General features: G+C 57.5%; 1 protein-coding gene across 4 annotated transcripts in view; it reads right to left on the bottom strand.

Annotated features, from left to right (window-relative positions):
- The window catches only part of TPM4 (tropomyosin 4), a 21890-nt gene extending 7681 nt beyond the window's left edge, over positions 1-14209 (bottom strand). Inside the window, exons 1-5 of one of the 4 annotated variants that reach the window (XM_049640115.1) lie at positions 13963-14209; positions 8409-8534; positions 3210-3343; positions 1000-1117; positions 493-563 (exon numbers count right to left, since the gene is read on the bottom strand). In XM_049640115.1, coding sequence (XP_049496072.1) covers positions 493-563; positions 1000-1117; positions 3210-3343; positions 8409-8534; positions 13963-14076 — 563 coding nt within the window. In that variant the 5' untranslated portion in view covers positions 14077-14209. Of the gene's footprint in view, positions 1-492; positions 564-999; positions 1118-3209; positions 3344-7842; positions 8138-8408; positions 8535-13962 lie in introns of those variants that run through there. The other 3 variants (XM_049640114.1, XM_049640117.1, XM_049640116.1) reach the window with 3 other exon arrangements.

The raw sequence follows: 14209 nt of genomic DNA, 5'->3' as shown, positions 1-14209 counted from the left end.
CATGGAGCTGGATTCCTCACCCAAGATCAAGGGGAGACATTCTTGTTCCCCCAGAGCTTGTGTGACTGTGGTCAAGCTTCCCACCTTTCCTCCCCCAGGAATGTGTCCCAGCCAAACAATGACATCAGGAACAAGGCAGTGAAACACGACAGGGAAGCCTGCTTTTCAGAGGCAAATGTTCTCTTAAGAAGGCACAGCTTCCTGAGATCATCCTCTCTGGGAAAATAGGACTTCCCGGCCTCTCTGCTCCTGCCTGTCTCACTCCTATTTCCCAAAACCTTTGTGGGAAGAGTCAACATGTAGACAAGCGCTTCCCAGGGCAGTTAAGAACAGACACCCTGTCAGCCATGGGGACGAGGAGCAGGGGCTGAGCTCTGAATCCCTGATGCCCCTCCACTTGGCTTGAGCACTGGCCTTACCAAGTCGGAGTCAATACCCAGTGCAACCAACTCCCTCCCGCTCCGTCCCTCTCAGTCCCGCTCTGCCACTCACAGTTCGGACACCTCTGCGCGCTCCTCCGCCCTCTCCAGCTCGCCCTCCAGGATGACCAATTTACGAGCCACCTGCAGACAGAAAGGACCAACTGGGACCCCGACAACCACGTCTAGGAGGATGCCCCCCTCCCCGCTTGCAGACGGTGAGGCCCCTCCCCAGACCATCTGTGAAGACTCTGGCCCCGGAGGGAGGCAGACAGGAAGGGAAGCAGACCACGGAGGCCAGCAGGAGAGCAACAGAACTTTCAAGGTCCCCAGACCCACAGGATTCCCAATGTCAGCCAAACTGTGCCAAAGCACCCGGCTGCGGGACAAAACGTGATCTGACCAGTGGGTCTCCCTACCAAGTCAGACAAGTGCCACAGAGTTCCCCGGGACTTTCTAGCACTGCGGAAGATCGTCTCCTAGCCGAGTGGCCATCTCTGGAAGAACAGACGTGGACGCAGAAGGACAGCTGCCCCAACCAGGCGTTTCCTTCAGGCGGCCCCGGGGCTGCCCCGCTCACCTCCTCGTACTTGCGGTCGGCCTCCTCGGCAATGTGCTTGGCCTCTTTGAGCTGCATCTCCTGAATTTCCATCTTTTCCTCATCTTTCATGGCCCGGTTTTCTATCACCTTCATTCCTCTGCAAGGAGCAACTTTGTCATTACCGCCGCCGCCCCCGCGCCACCAGATTACCACCCTCGTATACCTCCAGACACCTGCTCATCCAAGCACCTCTCTGATGCCCACCAAGAACCTGTGCTCCGCACAGAAGATTGCAGAGGTGTTCTTCACTTCACCTTGGCCTTCACCTTCACAACTGCCCCACGAGGCAGGAACCTCATCCCCCACTTTGCAGAGGAAGAAACGGAGCCACAGGGAGGCCAAGTAACCTGCTCAAGGCTGCGTAGCTAGTAAGTGGCAGAGCCGGGACTCAAACCCTGGTGATCTGGCTCCAGATCCTCAGCTCCCATCCTCTACGGCCCCTCACCGACTAGTAACAAGCGCGGACACGCCAACGGTTACCACAATGGGATGAGGGATCTGGGCCAGGGCAGCTGTGGGAATGATGAGTTCTGCTGCACTGGGGGAGGAGGTGTGTATGCGTCCTGGGAGGCTTTCCAAAAGAGAACACAGGGAAACCCCAGGAGCGTTTCAAAAGCAGGAGTGAATGGAAGCCAGAAAGAGGAACGGGAAGACCAGGTAAGACGCAGGTACCAACAAGGTGAGGGGTGAGGACGGCCCGATCTGAAGTGGATGCGTCCAATTTGGAAAGGACAGTGTCCCGGGGACAGCTGGAAATGTGCAAGGCAGCTGGCTTACCAGGAAACGAGCTCACTCTGGCCCGCACTGCTCGGAGTGCACTAGGGCAGCTCAGATACCCCGAAAGAGGCCAACCCAGGACGACGTATTGATGTGCGTCATGCCTGCCCAGAGTGGAAGACCGTATATATCTTGCTGTTTAATAAATACTTCCATTCGGGCTGTCGCTCCCATTCCTCAAAACACCCTTCCCATCTGTACAGAGCCTTAACCTCCGTGGACGGGCAGACTTGGAAAACCTTTGCAGCTCTGGAGAGATCAAAGTGGCTTGCCCAACGATTAGTACGTGGCTGTGGAAGGACTGGAATCTAGACCCTCCAGCTCCCAAGTACAGAATTCTATCAAAACTAGCCTTCTCCAACGAGGGGGTCACCAAAGGCCTCTGGTGACATGACACAAGTAAGTGGGTTTGGTCAACTCCTGGAAGGGAGACATCTGGCCAGGCTGGTCTGACTGTGAACGCGGGCAGCGGCTAACCCAGGCCCCAGGCACAGCCCCGAGCAACTTGTGGCCGGGCCCTTCACCCTTCCTGGCGGCCACAGCTCAGCCTCCGCGAGCGTGCCCAAAGTTCCCGTCTGGGCAACCGGCAGAGTCAATTTCCAAGACTCCCCAAGTAGTTTCTAATCTCCGGTGTATGGGCCACAACAGCACCATCCGAAACGAATCCTCTGGAGGGGTTTATACCAGGAAACCACCGTGGACCGGCCAAACGAGAACCCTGCTGCGATCGTGTGGCAGATACAGAATGACCACTGGCCCGGCCCACACCATCACTGCACAAGGGACCCATTTTCCACCGCGCAGAGACGGCTGCTTCTGTGAATTACACAATCTGCCCTCAGTCCTCCAGAGCCCGCGCCGAGGCGTGCAGAGTTATCCTGCTCCGGAGGAAAGAGCATCCCGCCAGAGCCCCGAATGCATGCCACAGAGGTGGTTTGCATGCGTCCCTGACGTACAGTTGTCACTGCCCAGCAGCCTGAAGCCTGCCTGGTGGCACGGTTAACCAGCATCCATGCACGCGGCCCATTTTGAGGGTGGCCCATCCCCCCCCATCCCCCCCGGAACTTGATATCTGGAGGTGACCAGCGAGATGAGATGCACGGTGGCTTTCAGAGGACACACGAAGCGGCACTCTGCACCAGTCTCCGGTGACAGTCCTACTTGCAAGTCTTACATCTATCCATTTTTTAAATTTCCTCTAGCGGGAGTTTCCTTCACAACCACCAGGACGACAAACGCCCCTACGCGGCGTGGCAGTTGACAAGGCGCTGCCGTGCATGGTCTGTGTGTGTGCACACGCATCCACACCACCCGCATTCGGTCTCACCCCGGCTCTGGGAGGTCAGCCCCGTGGCACAGTCCCCGCTTCCGAGAAGCCAATGCCGAAGCCGCCAGGCTGGAAGCATCCTCACCTCTCGCTCTCATCTGCGGCCTTTTCTGCCTCTTCCAGCTTCTGCAGGGCTGTGGCCAGTCGCTCCTGAGCCCTGTCCAGCTCCTCCTCAACAAGCTGGATGCGTCGATTGAGAGCGGCCACATCTCCTTCGGCCTGGGGAGATGAGAGGTGCAGCCGGGTTAAGAAGGAAAAGGCCAGACGGCACCAGGAGTCCCCAGTGCACGCGGCACTCGTCCCTCAGTTACCACGCCTCCTCTGACAAAGCCCACCCGGGAGTGCAGGTGGTTAAGGGATTCACGCTCCCATCTGGAGATTTCTGTATGATCTTCCCTGAAAATGTTCAGAAATTTCCACCACTCTGTGACAAAGGTGTGCATCCCAGGATGGGTCGGGCAGCCAAGTCAACACAGAAGAGAAGAGTATACACCACAGGAGGTGAGAAGACGGTGCTGGCCTCTCTGGGATGCCTAGACAGTAAGGCCACCGGTGCCCTGGCCCCACCCTGTCACATAAAAAGCACTGGGGGGTGGCGGGGGGTGGCGGGGCACCTGGATGGCTCAGTCCAGTAAGCAGCCGACTTCGGCTCAGGTCATGATCTCACGGTTCGTGAGTTAGAGCCCCACGTCTGGCTCCCTGCTGGTGGATTGAAGCCGGCTTGGGGCTCTCTCTCTCCCCCTCTCTGCCCCTTCCATGCGTGCTCTTTCTCTCCAAATAAATAAACTTTAAAAATAATACATAAATAAGTAAAATAAAAAGCTCCGCTCCCAGTCACCTCCACAGCAAGATAAATGCAAGCATATGGAAGCTTCAGTTAAATGTTGGCCACACAATGTGAGGGAGGAGGGCAGCAGGGTCCAAACACCACCTTGAACGAGGTCTGGCCCAGAGATGACGGGATAGACAGATGTTAAGGAAGGAAGGAAAGAAAAGTTGGTTACAGGCACGAGAGGGATGTCTGAACAGGGATACTGGCTTTTCAAGGTATTTTCACCTACAAGGAAGGGAAAATGGTGGCACACATAAAAGCAGAAACTCCAGGCTCAGAAAGTGCTAGGTCAGAATCCCCGTTCTGCCGATGCATAGCCATGTGGCATTGGGCAGGTTGCTTCACTGCTCTGAACCACCCCCATCCTGGTCCCGGCACCATGAAGACCCATAACTGAAGGGTGTGGCAGTGACTGTACCCGGCAAGTGGGAAGTCCCACAAAAGGACAGCTCTTACCGCCATGATTTCACCTCACTTAATCCTCTAGTGTTATAGGGCCACCTGGGTGGCTCAGCCGGTTAAGTGTCCGACTCTTGATCTCTGCTCAGGTCACGATCACAGGGTTCGTGGGTTCGAGCCCCACGTTGGGCTCCGCGCTGTCAGTGAGAGCTTTGGGATTCTCTCTCTCCCTCTCTCTCTGCCCTTTCCTTACTCTCGCTCACTGTCTCTCTCAAAAGTAAATAACTTAAAAAAAAAAACCCTCCAGCATTTTACGGTGGGGAAACTGAGAGGTTCAGTTAGGTGAAGTGATTCTGTTCAATGTCACAGAACTGGTGAGAAATGGTCTCATGAACCCCAGCCCCCCGCAAGATCTTCCCTTGTTAAACCCGAGTCCTCTGGGGCTTCGAGGCCAGCCACCCTCAGGAAGAAATACTAAAGAGTTGGTGAGATTTGACTCAACTGAGGGAAGACGTGTTAAGCTACACTGGCTTCTTCATATCAAGACAAATAATCTCTGAATGGGGAAAGCCATAAAAATTAGCAGGAAACCACTGCCTTCCCTCTGAATTTTTTAAAAATATTTTTCTACCAGTTTGTGCTAGATTTGGTTTTATTATTAATTTTTTTAATGTTTGTTTATTTTTGAAAGAGAGACAGAGCGCGAGCAGGGGAGGGGCAGAGAGTGAGAGGGAGACAGAATCCGAAGCGGGCTCCAGGCTGGGAGCTGTCAGCACAGAGCCTGACGCGGGGCTCGAACCCACGAACTGCGAGATCAGGAACTGAGCTGAAGTTGGACGCTCAACCGACTGAGCCACCCAGGCTCCCCACCCCCCCACTGCCCCCTGAATTTATACAGCAAAAAAATGGAGTAAAAGAATGAGGCCAGAGATGCTGAAAAACACAGAGAATCAGGAAACTTTTCTCAGCTCCAGAGTCTTAGCAGCAGATGGAGAGAAAACTCCCACAGGTGTCTCTGATCACAACTTCCTCTGTTAAAACCACCGATGAACTATTTTAAGAAACTCACCCACCCCTTCCAATGAGTGGGTGCCTTTTATTCTTTCTGATGACATGATTCTTTAACTCCTTCAGCAACAGGGCAGGAATTGATTTTTTTCCCCCCAACAGTTTTTTAGCACATTAGCAAAACATCATCATCAGCACCACTACCTAATTCCAGAACATTCTCATCACCCGCCCCCCAAAAGAAACCCCATCCCCGCCAGCAATCAAGGAATTGCTTTTTAACATCAAACAAAGGTGCGTGACTCATGAATTGTCTTCAAAAAAATAAAAGCGAGGCTTTCTTTACGTGGGGAATTCTGAGTCCTGATAACCATGCTTTTGGCACACTTTCAACCGCCTGGAATTGAAAGAACGCTGATACATAGGAGGATATCCATCCATACATATATATGTATTTTTGAAAAACTGCTAGTCACTGCTAGTCATTTTGGGCTCCACCCCTTCCTGCAATCAAAGCTTCTACACTCTACAAAGGATTTCCCTTATAAGGTAAAAGAGGCTTGCTAGATACATGTGGCAAAGGAACAGGAAGATGTCGGTTAATCACACAAAAATCTAAACGAAACCAGCTGTCGGGAGGAGACCCAGAAGTCTGCCACACGCCGGCTCTTGGTTTTCTCCACAAGAGACCGAGAAAGGTTTTTTGTTGTGTGTTTTTGGGTTTTTCTTCCCTTCTCTGGGCTCAGTTCCTTTGCCCAGGAACTTTTCTTCAGACTTCCCCATCCTGACCAAGAGGCACATGCTCTGAAAAGCAAACTTTTTACGAAGTCCACAACTTTCCAAAAACATCTTTCCTCCCAACTGGACTGTCCTCCTCCTATGTCTTGGCTCGAGGCTGAGGGCCATTTTTAAGCAGAAGTAATCGTCCTCCAGCGAGATGACTTGGGATGAGATCAGAGGGAGGGTTATGCCGGTTCCTTGTGTGAAAGAGGCCAAACCAGCTACTGTTTGAGGCTTGCACCAGGTTTCTGAGGCCCCTTCACGCCAGAGCAACTTACAGGATTAAACACCTCCACTCAGGCCAACACTGAAGCCGCCTGGGGCTCGCCTCCAGCCTTGACAATACACATGACACCTTTTCCACTTCTGGGGTCCTCACCCTTCCTCTCAACACTCCAGCTTTCAGGGGCCCTGGGCCCTCTCCAACTTTTTTGCACACCTAAGTCCCTCTTCCCAGCAAAGCCTTATTCTAGAATAATGCTCAACTTCCATTTTGAAGCCTACCCCACCGAGAGGCGGCTTCCCTGTGATGCTCCCACAACAGAACACTGAACCCCTCGGGTAGGCTAACCAGCCCTGTTTGTACGCCTCACCTCCATCAGACTGTGGGCTCTTCTGAGGTTACAGGGAGGGGAAAAATAAGCCCAGGAATTGAGCACCTACTCGGCGCCGGATGCTCTGCAGGGAGGTTGTACTCCTGGGACCCTCCCAGCTCTCCTAGGGGGTCGGTACTGTCCCCGCTGCTTCACAGATGGGGAGACGCGTTCCTAGCGGTTAAGTACTTGACCGCGTTAGAATCCAGATCTCTCCCCAGCCCCAGGAGTTGCCACCATCTGTCCTGCCCCGAGGGGCGGTCAGAGGAAGCTGAGAGGGGGAAGAGGGCGCCTCCTCGTTCTGCCCCATTATCTGTCTCCGGCCCCGCAGCGTGGAGCGAAGGCACACAAAACCGTCTCGGGTCCAGGGCCCCGAGCTAACATTCCTAGGATCCTTTGGGAAGGCGGGGTCCCGCGGCCGTCGCTCGGCGGCCGTTCCCGCAGGGACCAGCTGGGGACGGAAAGGCCGGCGGCTCTGGGCTGAACTTCCGCCCCCCGCCGGGAGCCGACACGTCGTCGCCGCGCCCCTGGGAACAGCTGGGAAAGTTCAGCTGGAGCCGGGAAGCCGCGTAAGAAGGGAGAAAGTGCGACCTCACCCCCCCTCCCCCGAGTCCGTGTCGGCCAGTCCAACCCCAGACAATGGAAGCTCAATGTTTCCACTCTCACTTCCCGCTCCTGGGTCCAGGAGCGGGTCCGGTCCCCCCACCCCACCCCCTACCCGGGACCCCGGCGCCAGCCCGGAGTCAGATGGCAGCGCGCCCCCCCCCCTACATCCCCTCCCCACTCCCGGATCGCGCATCCTCCCCGGCCCCATCCCCCTATTACTCGCCGGGCCAGCCACGCCCGATCAGGAGGCGGCGCCCCCTCCCCCGCCCCAGGCCCAGGCCCGGGCCGGACGACCGCGGAGGAAGGGGGTCTCAGCAGGCCGCCCGGGGAGGCGGGGGGGTGCGGGTCCGCGATCCCGGAGCGGCCAGGCCGGAGGGCGCGAAGGCGGGCTGGTGTGGGGGAGGGGGGGAGGACCGGGGAGCGCGGGAAGCGGGCGGCGCGGGGAGAAGGGGAGAAAGGAGCGCGCGCTGGGCCGGGGGGCGGGGGGCGCGGGCTCTCACTTTCTCGCGCCGCTCGCGCTCGCCGTCCAGCTCCCGCTGCAGGCCCTGCGCGCGGTCCTCCGCCTCGTCCGCCTGCTGCTGCAGGGCCTGGATCTTGCGTTTCACCGCCTCCAGGGAGTTGAGGCCGGCCATGGCGCGGAGGCGCGGAGGCGCACGCAGCGGGCGGCGGGCAGCGGCGGGCGCTCGGCTCGGCTCCGGCTCCGGCGAAAGCTGCACCAGCCGCGCCCCGGCCCCCCGAGCCTTTGCCTGCGCCGGGGCCGCCCCCGCCTCTCCCCGCCCCCGGCCCTGCTGCCGTCGGGGCGATGAGGTCACCCGGCCCGGCCGCCGACGTCAGCACCGCTGGGGGAGGGCCTGACGTCGGCACCGCTGGCCACAGCTGCTGGAAAGTGCCCCTTTTCGGGACTTATTTGGAGAAAGCGCCGGGAGGCACCGCCTTCTCCTCTTCCTCCTCCTCCTCCTCCTCCTCCTCCTCCTCCTCCTCCTCCTCCTCTTCCTCCTGGCGCTGCCCGCCCGCCAGCCCGTCCGGCCCCGCCCAGCTGCGGGCGTCCCCATTACTGCGCACGTACGTCGGAGGCTTTCTTCTCCGTCAGCTCCAGCTTCTCCTGTGCGTCCTTCAGGTTCTCGGAGTATTTGTCCAACTCATCCTCCGTCCCCTTCAGCTTCTTCTGGAGGTGCGTCAGCTCCTCTTCCACCTGGGGGGACAGATGGGGGGACGCGTCAGCCTGGGGGCCACGTGCCCGAGGCGCAGGGGCGCCCCCCACCCTCCATTCACAGCAGCCCTCTCTCTCCCTCTGAGCCTCGGTTGCCTCATCTGCAAAACAGAGATAACAACACTAGGCACCACTCTAATGCTACCTGTTAATAGGATTTTTCACATTCTTCCCACCTCCTGGGACCAGCTGTGCTTATCTTTTGGGGCGGGGCGGGGGGGGGGGGGGGGGGGTGGTCCCAGATGCTCTCTCGGAATCAATCACAGCTTTTGGGAAACAAGGCCTGAAACCATTTCCCAGGAACACAGGTTCAGGTTTGCATCCCAGTTTCAGGGGTGCGGCCTGCTGGTGATCCCCGGTTAGGCAGAAATAGGACTCTCATACTCTGGGCCTGGACTGTCCCCCAAGCCCCAGCCTGTGCCCGCCCCCCCCCCCCCCCCCAGTTCTGCCTCCTACACTGGCAGCCAGAAAAAATTTTAGAAAGTTTATGTTTGCCCTCCCCCTGCCGAGAACTGCTGTGGCTCCCCATTGCCCAAGAGAGTGGTTCTCAGACTGTCTCACAAAATACTCTGAAAGATTGAAGGGCTCAGACTCGCTCCACTCCTGTACTTGGGGGTCCTGGCCAGAAGAGAGATGCCCCCACAAAGACCATTTTCTTCGAAGGCAGAAGTTAAACCTTTAAAATTATTGCACATCTGGCTTACGTTCATTTTAATTAAAATGTCCCCTACTTCCCCCCAATTTTCAGTTCTATTTGTTTACCTTGGAGACTTGCTGCTCTCTGGGCACTCCCAGTGTGAAAAGTTCGGGTCTGTGGGATACAAACCACAGACCCCCCCACCTCTCCCTCTCCATCGCCCTCCACCACACGAGTTAAGAGTCAGCTTTCTCCATCACCTCCAGGCTGTACCTCCCTCCCCTACCCCTAACTCTGGTCTGGGGTGGCCCGTGCTTTGATCTGACTTATGTCCCCGGTCCTGTCCATGCTCCCAGGGTGGGCGGGAGGCCCTCACTTCATCCTCCTGCTTCCTTTTCCCAGCAGGAAGCCCGGAGAGGTAGAATGACTTTCTCCAGAACACACAGCACAGGATTTGAATCCCCTTCTGAACAGGCCCTTAGGCCAGGCCTGCTTTCCTGCATCCCTTTCTGACTTCCTTCTTTTCTCTAACTTCCCCAAAAAAGTTATGTTAGAAAAGCTGATGTGACTTCTAGGTCAAGCTCTGAATCTGATCTGGGTTACACACTCACCCCCGAGGTGATGTCTAAAATGTGCCAGATGCTTTGTGTGTGTGTGCGTGTGTGTGTGTGTGCCCGTGCAAATTTTTTTTTTAATGTTCATTTATTTATTTTGAGAGAGAGATAGCGTGCGCGCAAGTGGGGGAGGGACAGAGAGAGAGAATGTCAAGCAGGCTCTGTGCTCCGTTTCACAAACCCTGAAATCATGACCTGAGCGGGTATCAACTGACTGAACTGCCGGGAGTGGGGGGGGGGGGCGCACCTGTGCAGATTCTTAAAAGGCCCCCTGTCCTGTCTTCAGGGCCACTGAGTGTCCTGCTGCTGAGCTAGGGAGTGGGGAGGGGAGTGGAAGGAAGGACCTTCAGGCAATAAGCCCAAAAGCCTGGCTCCAAATCCCAGCTCTATGATACCCTGTCCCCTTTTCTGACCTCAGTTTCCTCATCTGTAAAATGGAAGCCTTGATGTGGTGCTCTCTGAGTGCCCCAGTAGCTGCTGTGAAACTTTTGCCTTGACTGAGAAAATGAGCCAATTTCCTTAAAGACAGGTCAGCGTGACCCAGCGTCCACCTGACTTCCTTCTGGAAGGAGCTGTGGGGTGCAGTATTTCATAGGTGCCACCTATGTGCCCACCGGAGCGCTCTCTTAACATGAAAGAGTGAGAACAAGTTCTGCAGCATTGGGTTCATCCAGGTGCTGAGATGGTTGAGTGTTTGACAACATTTTCCGGCAACATTTGGACAACAAGTGGCGGGGACTGGGGTAATGTGGGCAGGGCGCTATGAGGCATTTAGAATGTGCCAGGCACACTGAGGCGCCTGGGTGGCTCAGTCGGTTAAACGTCAGACTCTTGATTTTGGCTCAGGTCATGATCTCACAGTTCAAGAGTTCTAACCCCACGTTGGGCTCTGTGCTGACAGTGCGGAGCCTGCTTGAGGTTCTCTCTCTCCCTTTCTTTCTGCCCCTCCCTCATGCATTCTCTCATAGAATGTGCCAGGCACACTACAAGTACTGTTTCACTAAAGCTCCATGTCACAGAAGGGTAAACTGAGTCCCAGAATGAGGAAGGGACTTGTCCCCAGACCGTACAGATAGGGGCTGACTGATTCCACAGCTGCTTCGCTTGACTTGGAGGCTACCCATGCCCCCTGCCCAGTGCACCCTCTTCCTGCCTACCTTCCACATCCAGCACCGATGCCCCCTCCCCTGAGCAGCCTGCCCTGCTGCCCTGGGCAGAGCCTTACCGCCCACCTTGGACCCTCCCAGCCCCTGTCCCTCCCTCTGGCCCACCCCTGACTGTTGAGGCAGGGAGCGTCCCTCCATGTCTGGCTCTGTCTCTCCCAGCCTGGGCTCCCCTGGAGTTGCCTCGGGCTGAGGTCCCTCTGAGCCCCAGTATCACTCAGCATGGCACCGGGCCCAGGGCTCCCCACGGAACCCCAGGGGAAGTGCGCGGAATGAATCAATGACACAACCCCAAACCCTTCAGCGGTTGGAGCCAGGTATGAAAAATAAATAAGACTGACAAACCGGGTTTCTTTCCGTCTGTCCGGTTTCTAAGCACAGAATGTGTGTTAGTGTATGCACCTTGCTGGGGTCGGGGGGGGGGGGGGGGGGGGGGGGGGGGGGGGCGTGGCCTTGGCCTGGCTCTGGGAGGTCTCTGACAAGTCACTTCCTTCTCTGGGCCTCAGTTTCCCTGCCTGTAAAACAGCTGGGAAGGTCATAGACTGCACACCTTAGTCTGTGTAAATGGGGCCTTAGGGCAGGGCTGAGGCAGGATGTGGGGTCAAAGGCCAGTTGTGGCGGATGTCACTGCCCTGGGAGGGGATCGGGCAGGAAGCAGGGGGGCTGGGCCTCCTGGTCCTGTTCCCACACTGGACAAACAGGGCCTAGAATTGGGATTTTGCTGCAGGGTCCCCAAGGGTCAGGCAGGCCCCACGGCCCACGCTCTTTGGCCTGCTGAAGCATAAGGCTCTCCAGGTAAGTTGAGTCCCTCATTGCCTCCTGCCTCTGTTCCCAGGCAGGACAGGCCATCCGCCCCATGGGAATGTGGCTTCTGCTTTTGGCTTCTGGAATCTTGGGTTCCATGCCTGGCCATCAGAAGGTAGCCTGTGCCCCATTTCACAGATAAGAACACTGAGGGTGCAGAGAGGGGCAGCAATGTGTCCTGAGTCAAAGTTAGAAGAAGATCCAGCCTGGATTCAAGCACGAGCCCACCCCAGTGGGTGACTTCGTGGAGAAACAAGAACAGAATAAAAATCCAGCTGAAGGTGAGAGAACCTGTCCCTGCTTTAGAGCCATACAGCTGGCTGAAGGCTCTGAGAAGCCTTTCCTTTTGAATTTGTGTCTGCCCGGGGAGATTATGCTGTATCAGTCACCCACACCTTAGTGAAAATTAGAGCCATAAACTCGCTTTTCTCAGAATCCCCAGCTAAGCATCTCATGGCAAGGGCTAAATGATGGATGGAAGCAGGCAGCTCAGGGCCAGCACAAGAGGGGCGGCTGTATCTGCCAGGGAGGGGAACCAGGAGGGAGGAAGGGAGTGTGGCAGGGAGCGCTGGGGCGGGGCTGGCCTCTCCCAATGTGTCACAGGCTCTCAGGGAAGCCCGGGGAGACTGGGGGGTGGGGAGGCCCAAAGGGGAAGTAGGGTGGAGCAGGAAATAATCCTGCATTTATTGAGTGCTTACTCTGTGCGGGGCACCGGGACAAGGGCTCCACCTGCAGTCATCTCATCCTCCCATGGTCATGAGGGAAGCACCACGGTCACTTTCCTGTCTCAAACGTGGGGCCACTGAGGCACAGAAGGCCTTCGCTCCAGGGCGCCCCGTGACCGAGCTGTGAAACAGGGCCAGCCTGAGCTCACAGCCTGCCCTTTTCCCTGCCAAGCTGGCCTGGCATATGGGCTGGGCAGGGCTAGGAGTGTAGTGTCACTGTCCTGGGTGGCTCCCGGGACTTATCTGAGACCCTGATGTCCCTGAGGGCTGGACGGTTGACCCTGGGGCAGTGGATGAGCCCTGTGGGGGGCAGGGTGCTATGGAGGGAGCAGCACCCCCTTCCCTCCTCCCTCTGGCTGATCTGGCCGCCCAGACCCAGACAAATGACTTCTGCTCTGCCCCAAGCCCTGGCCTTGGGACTGCCCAGCCCAGACCCCTGCCCACTGGCCACATTAGCTCCCTGATGCACCCCTACTGCCAGAGCCTCCTGGAAAGCTCGTCTCCGGAGCTCTGAGTCCAAGGCCACTGCCTGTCACTGTCGCCCCACCTTTCCCTTCTGGGTTCACAGCAGCAACGTCAGGGGCACCTGAGATACACAGAGATGCATGGAGATTCTCAGGTTCACCCTCAAGTCTCCAACTAGCCCAGTCCCCGGACTCTCACCCGCTTCCCCCAGCAGCTGGACACAGCTGGCCCCACGACGCACCCACACTCGGCCACCCTTCCTGGGCGGTCACCAGTGTGGACCCACGGTCCACACATACCTGGGTATGCGCTGACACGGGGCCGGGGTCACCCACACTCACGCACAGCTCCACACCCTGACACACGCACGTACACACACCGATAGAAACAATCACCCCAACATGCACACACACGCCAACACAAATACAGTCACCTGAACACACACACGCTCTCCCCGACACACACACATTCCATTGCTGTCATGTCAACTTTGGCACAAGCGCACGGCCTCTCGCCCGCACACACGAGCCCGCGGTGACACCACCACCAACATGCTGGCAGACTCACAAACACACCCTCACGTACGCTGTCGGCCACACCCCCTCCTAGCGCACACTTCCACGCTCACACCCTCATCCCAACACACTTACGCACACCAGCTTGCACACGCGTCTGGCGCAAAGACCCCTTCCTTGCGCTCGTGCTCACGCTCGCCCTCTCTCTGTCTCCCTGTCTCTGTCTCCGTCTGTCTCTCTCTCTCACTTTGCTCACACTGGCCCTGCTGGGGCCACCTCTCTCTCCCAGCTCAGGGACCCTGGAAAGACAGTGGTCCCCCTCGCTCCCAGCCAGAGCATCGCCCCCTGTCCCCCTCCTGACTCCGGGACCAAGGCTTCTGAGAGTCCCCCCCACCCCCCACCCTGGCCCAGCACCTGGCCTCCAGGCTGGGAGCAGCCCAGAGATGGCAGTGGGCGGCCGGACGCGGCCCAGCGTTCGGGGCCTCACCTGCTTGCACTTCTCCTCGGCGGCTTTCTTGTCCGACTCGGCCTGCTCGGCGCGGTCGATGGCGTTCTCCTTGTCCAGCTTAAGCATCTGCATCTTCTTCTTGATGGCCTCCATGGCTGGGCGGCGGGTGCGGGCGCAGAGGACTCTGCGGGGTAGGGGCTGCGCTGCGGGTCGGGACTGAGCGGCCCGGCGGGGGCGAGGCCCTTATAGGCTCCGGGCGCACCGCCCCGCTGCCGGGCGAGTCCTG

Source organism: Panthera uncia, chromosome A2 (assembly GCF_023721935.1).
Source record: "Panthera uncia isolate 11264 chromosome A2, Puncia_PCG_1.0, whole genome shotgun sequence".
In the NCBI taxonomy this organism is placed as follows: Eukaryota; Metazoa; Chordata; class Mammalia; order Carnivora; family Felidae; genus Panthera; species Panthera uncia.
Note: the sequence above shows the minus strand (reverse complement) of the source record. Positions and strands in the feature narration are given on the sequence as shown.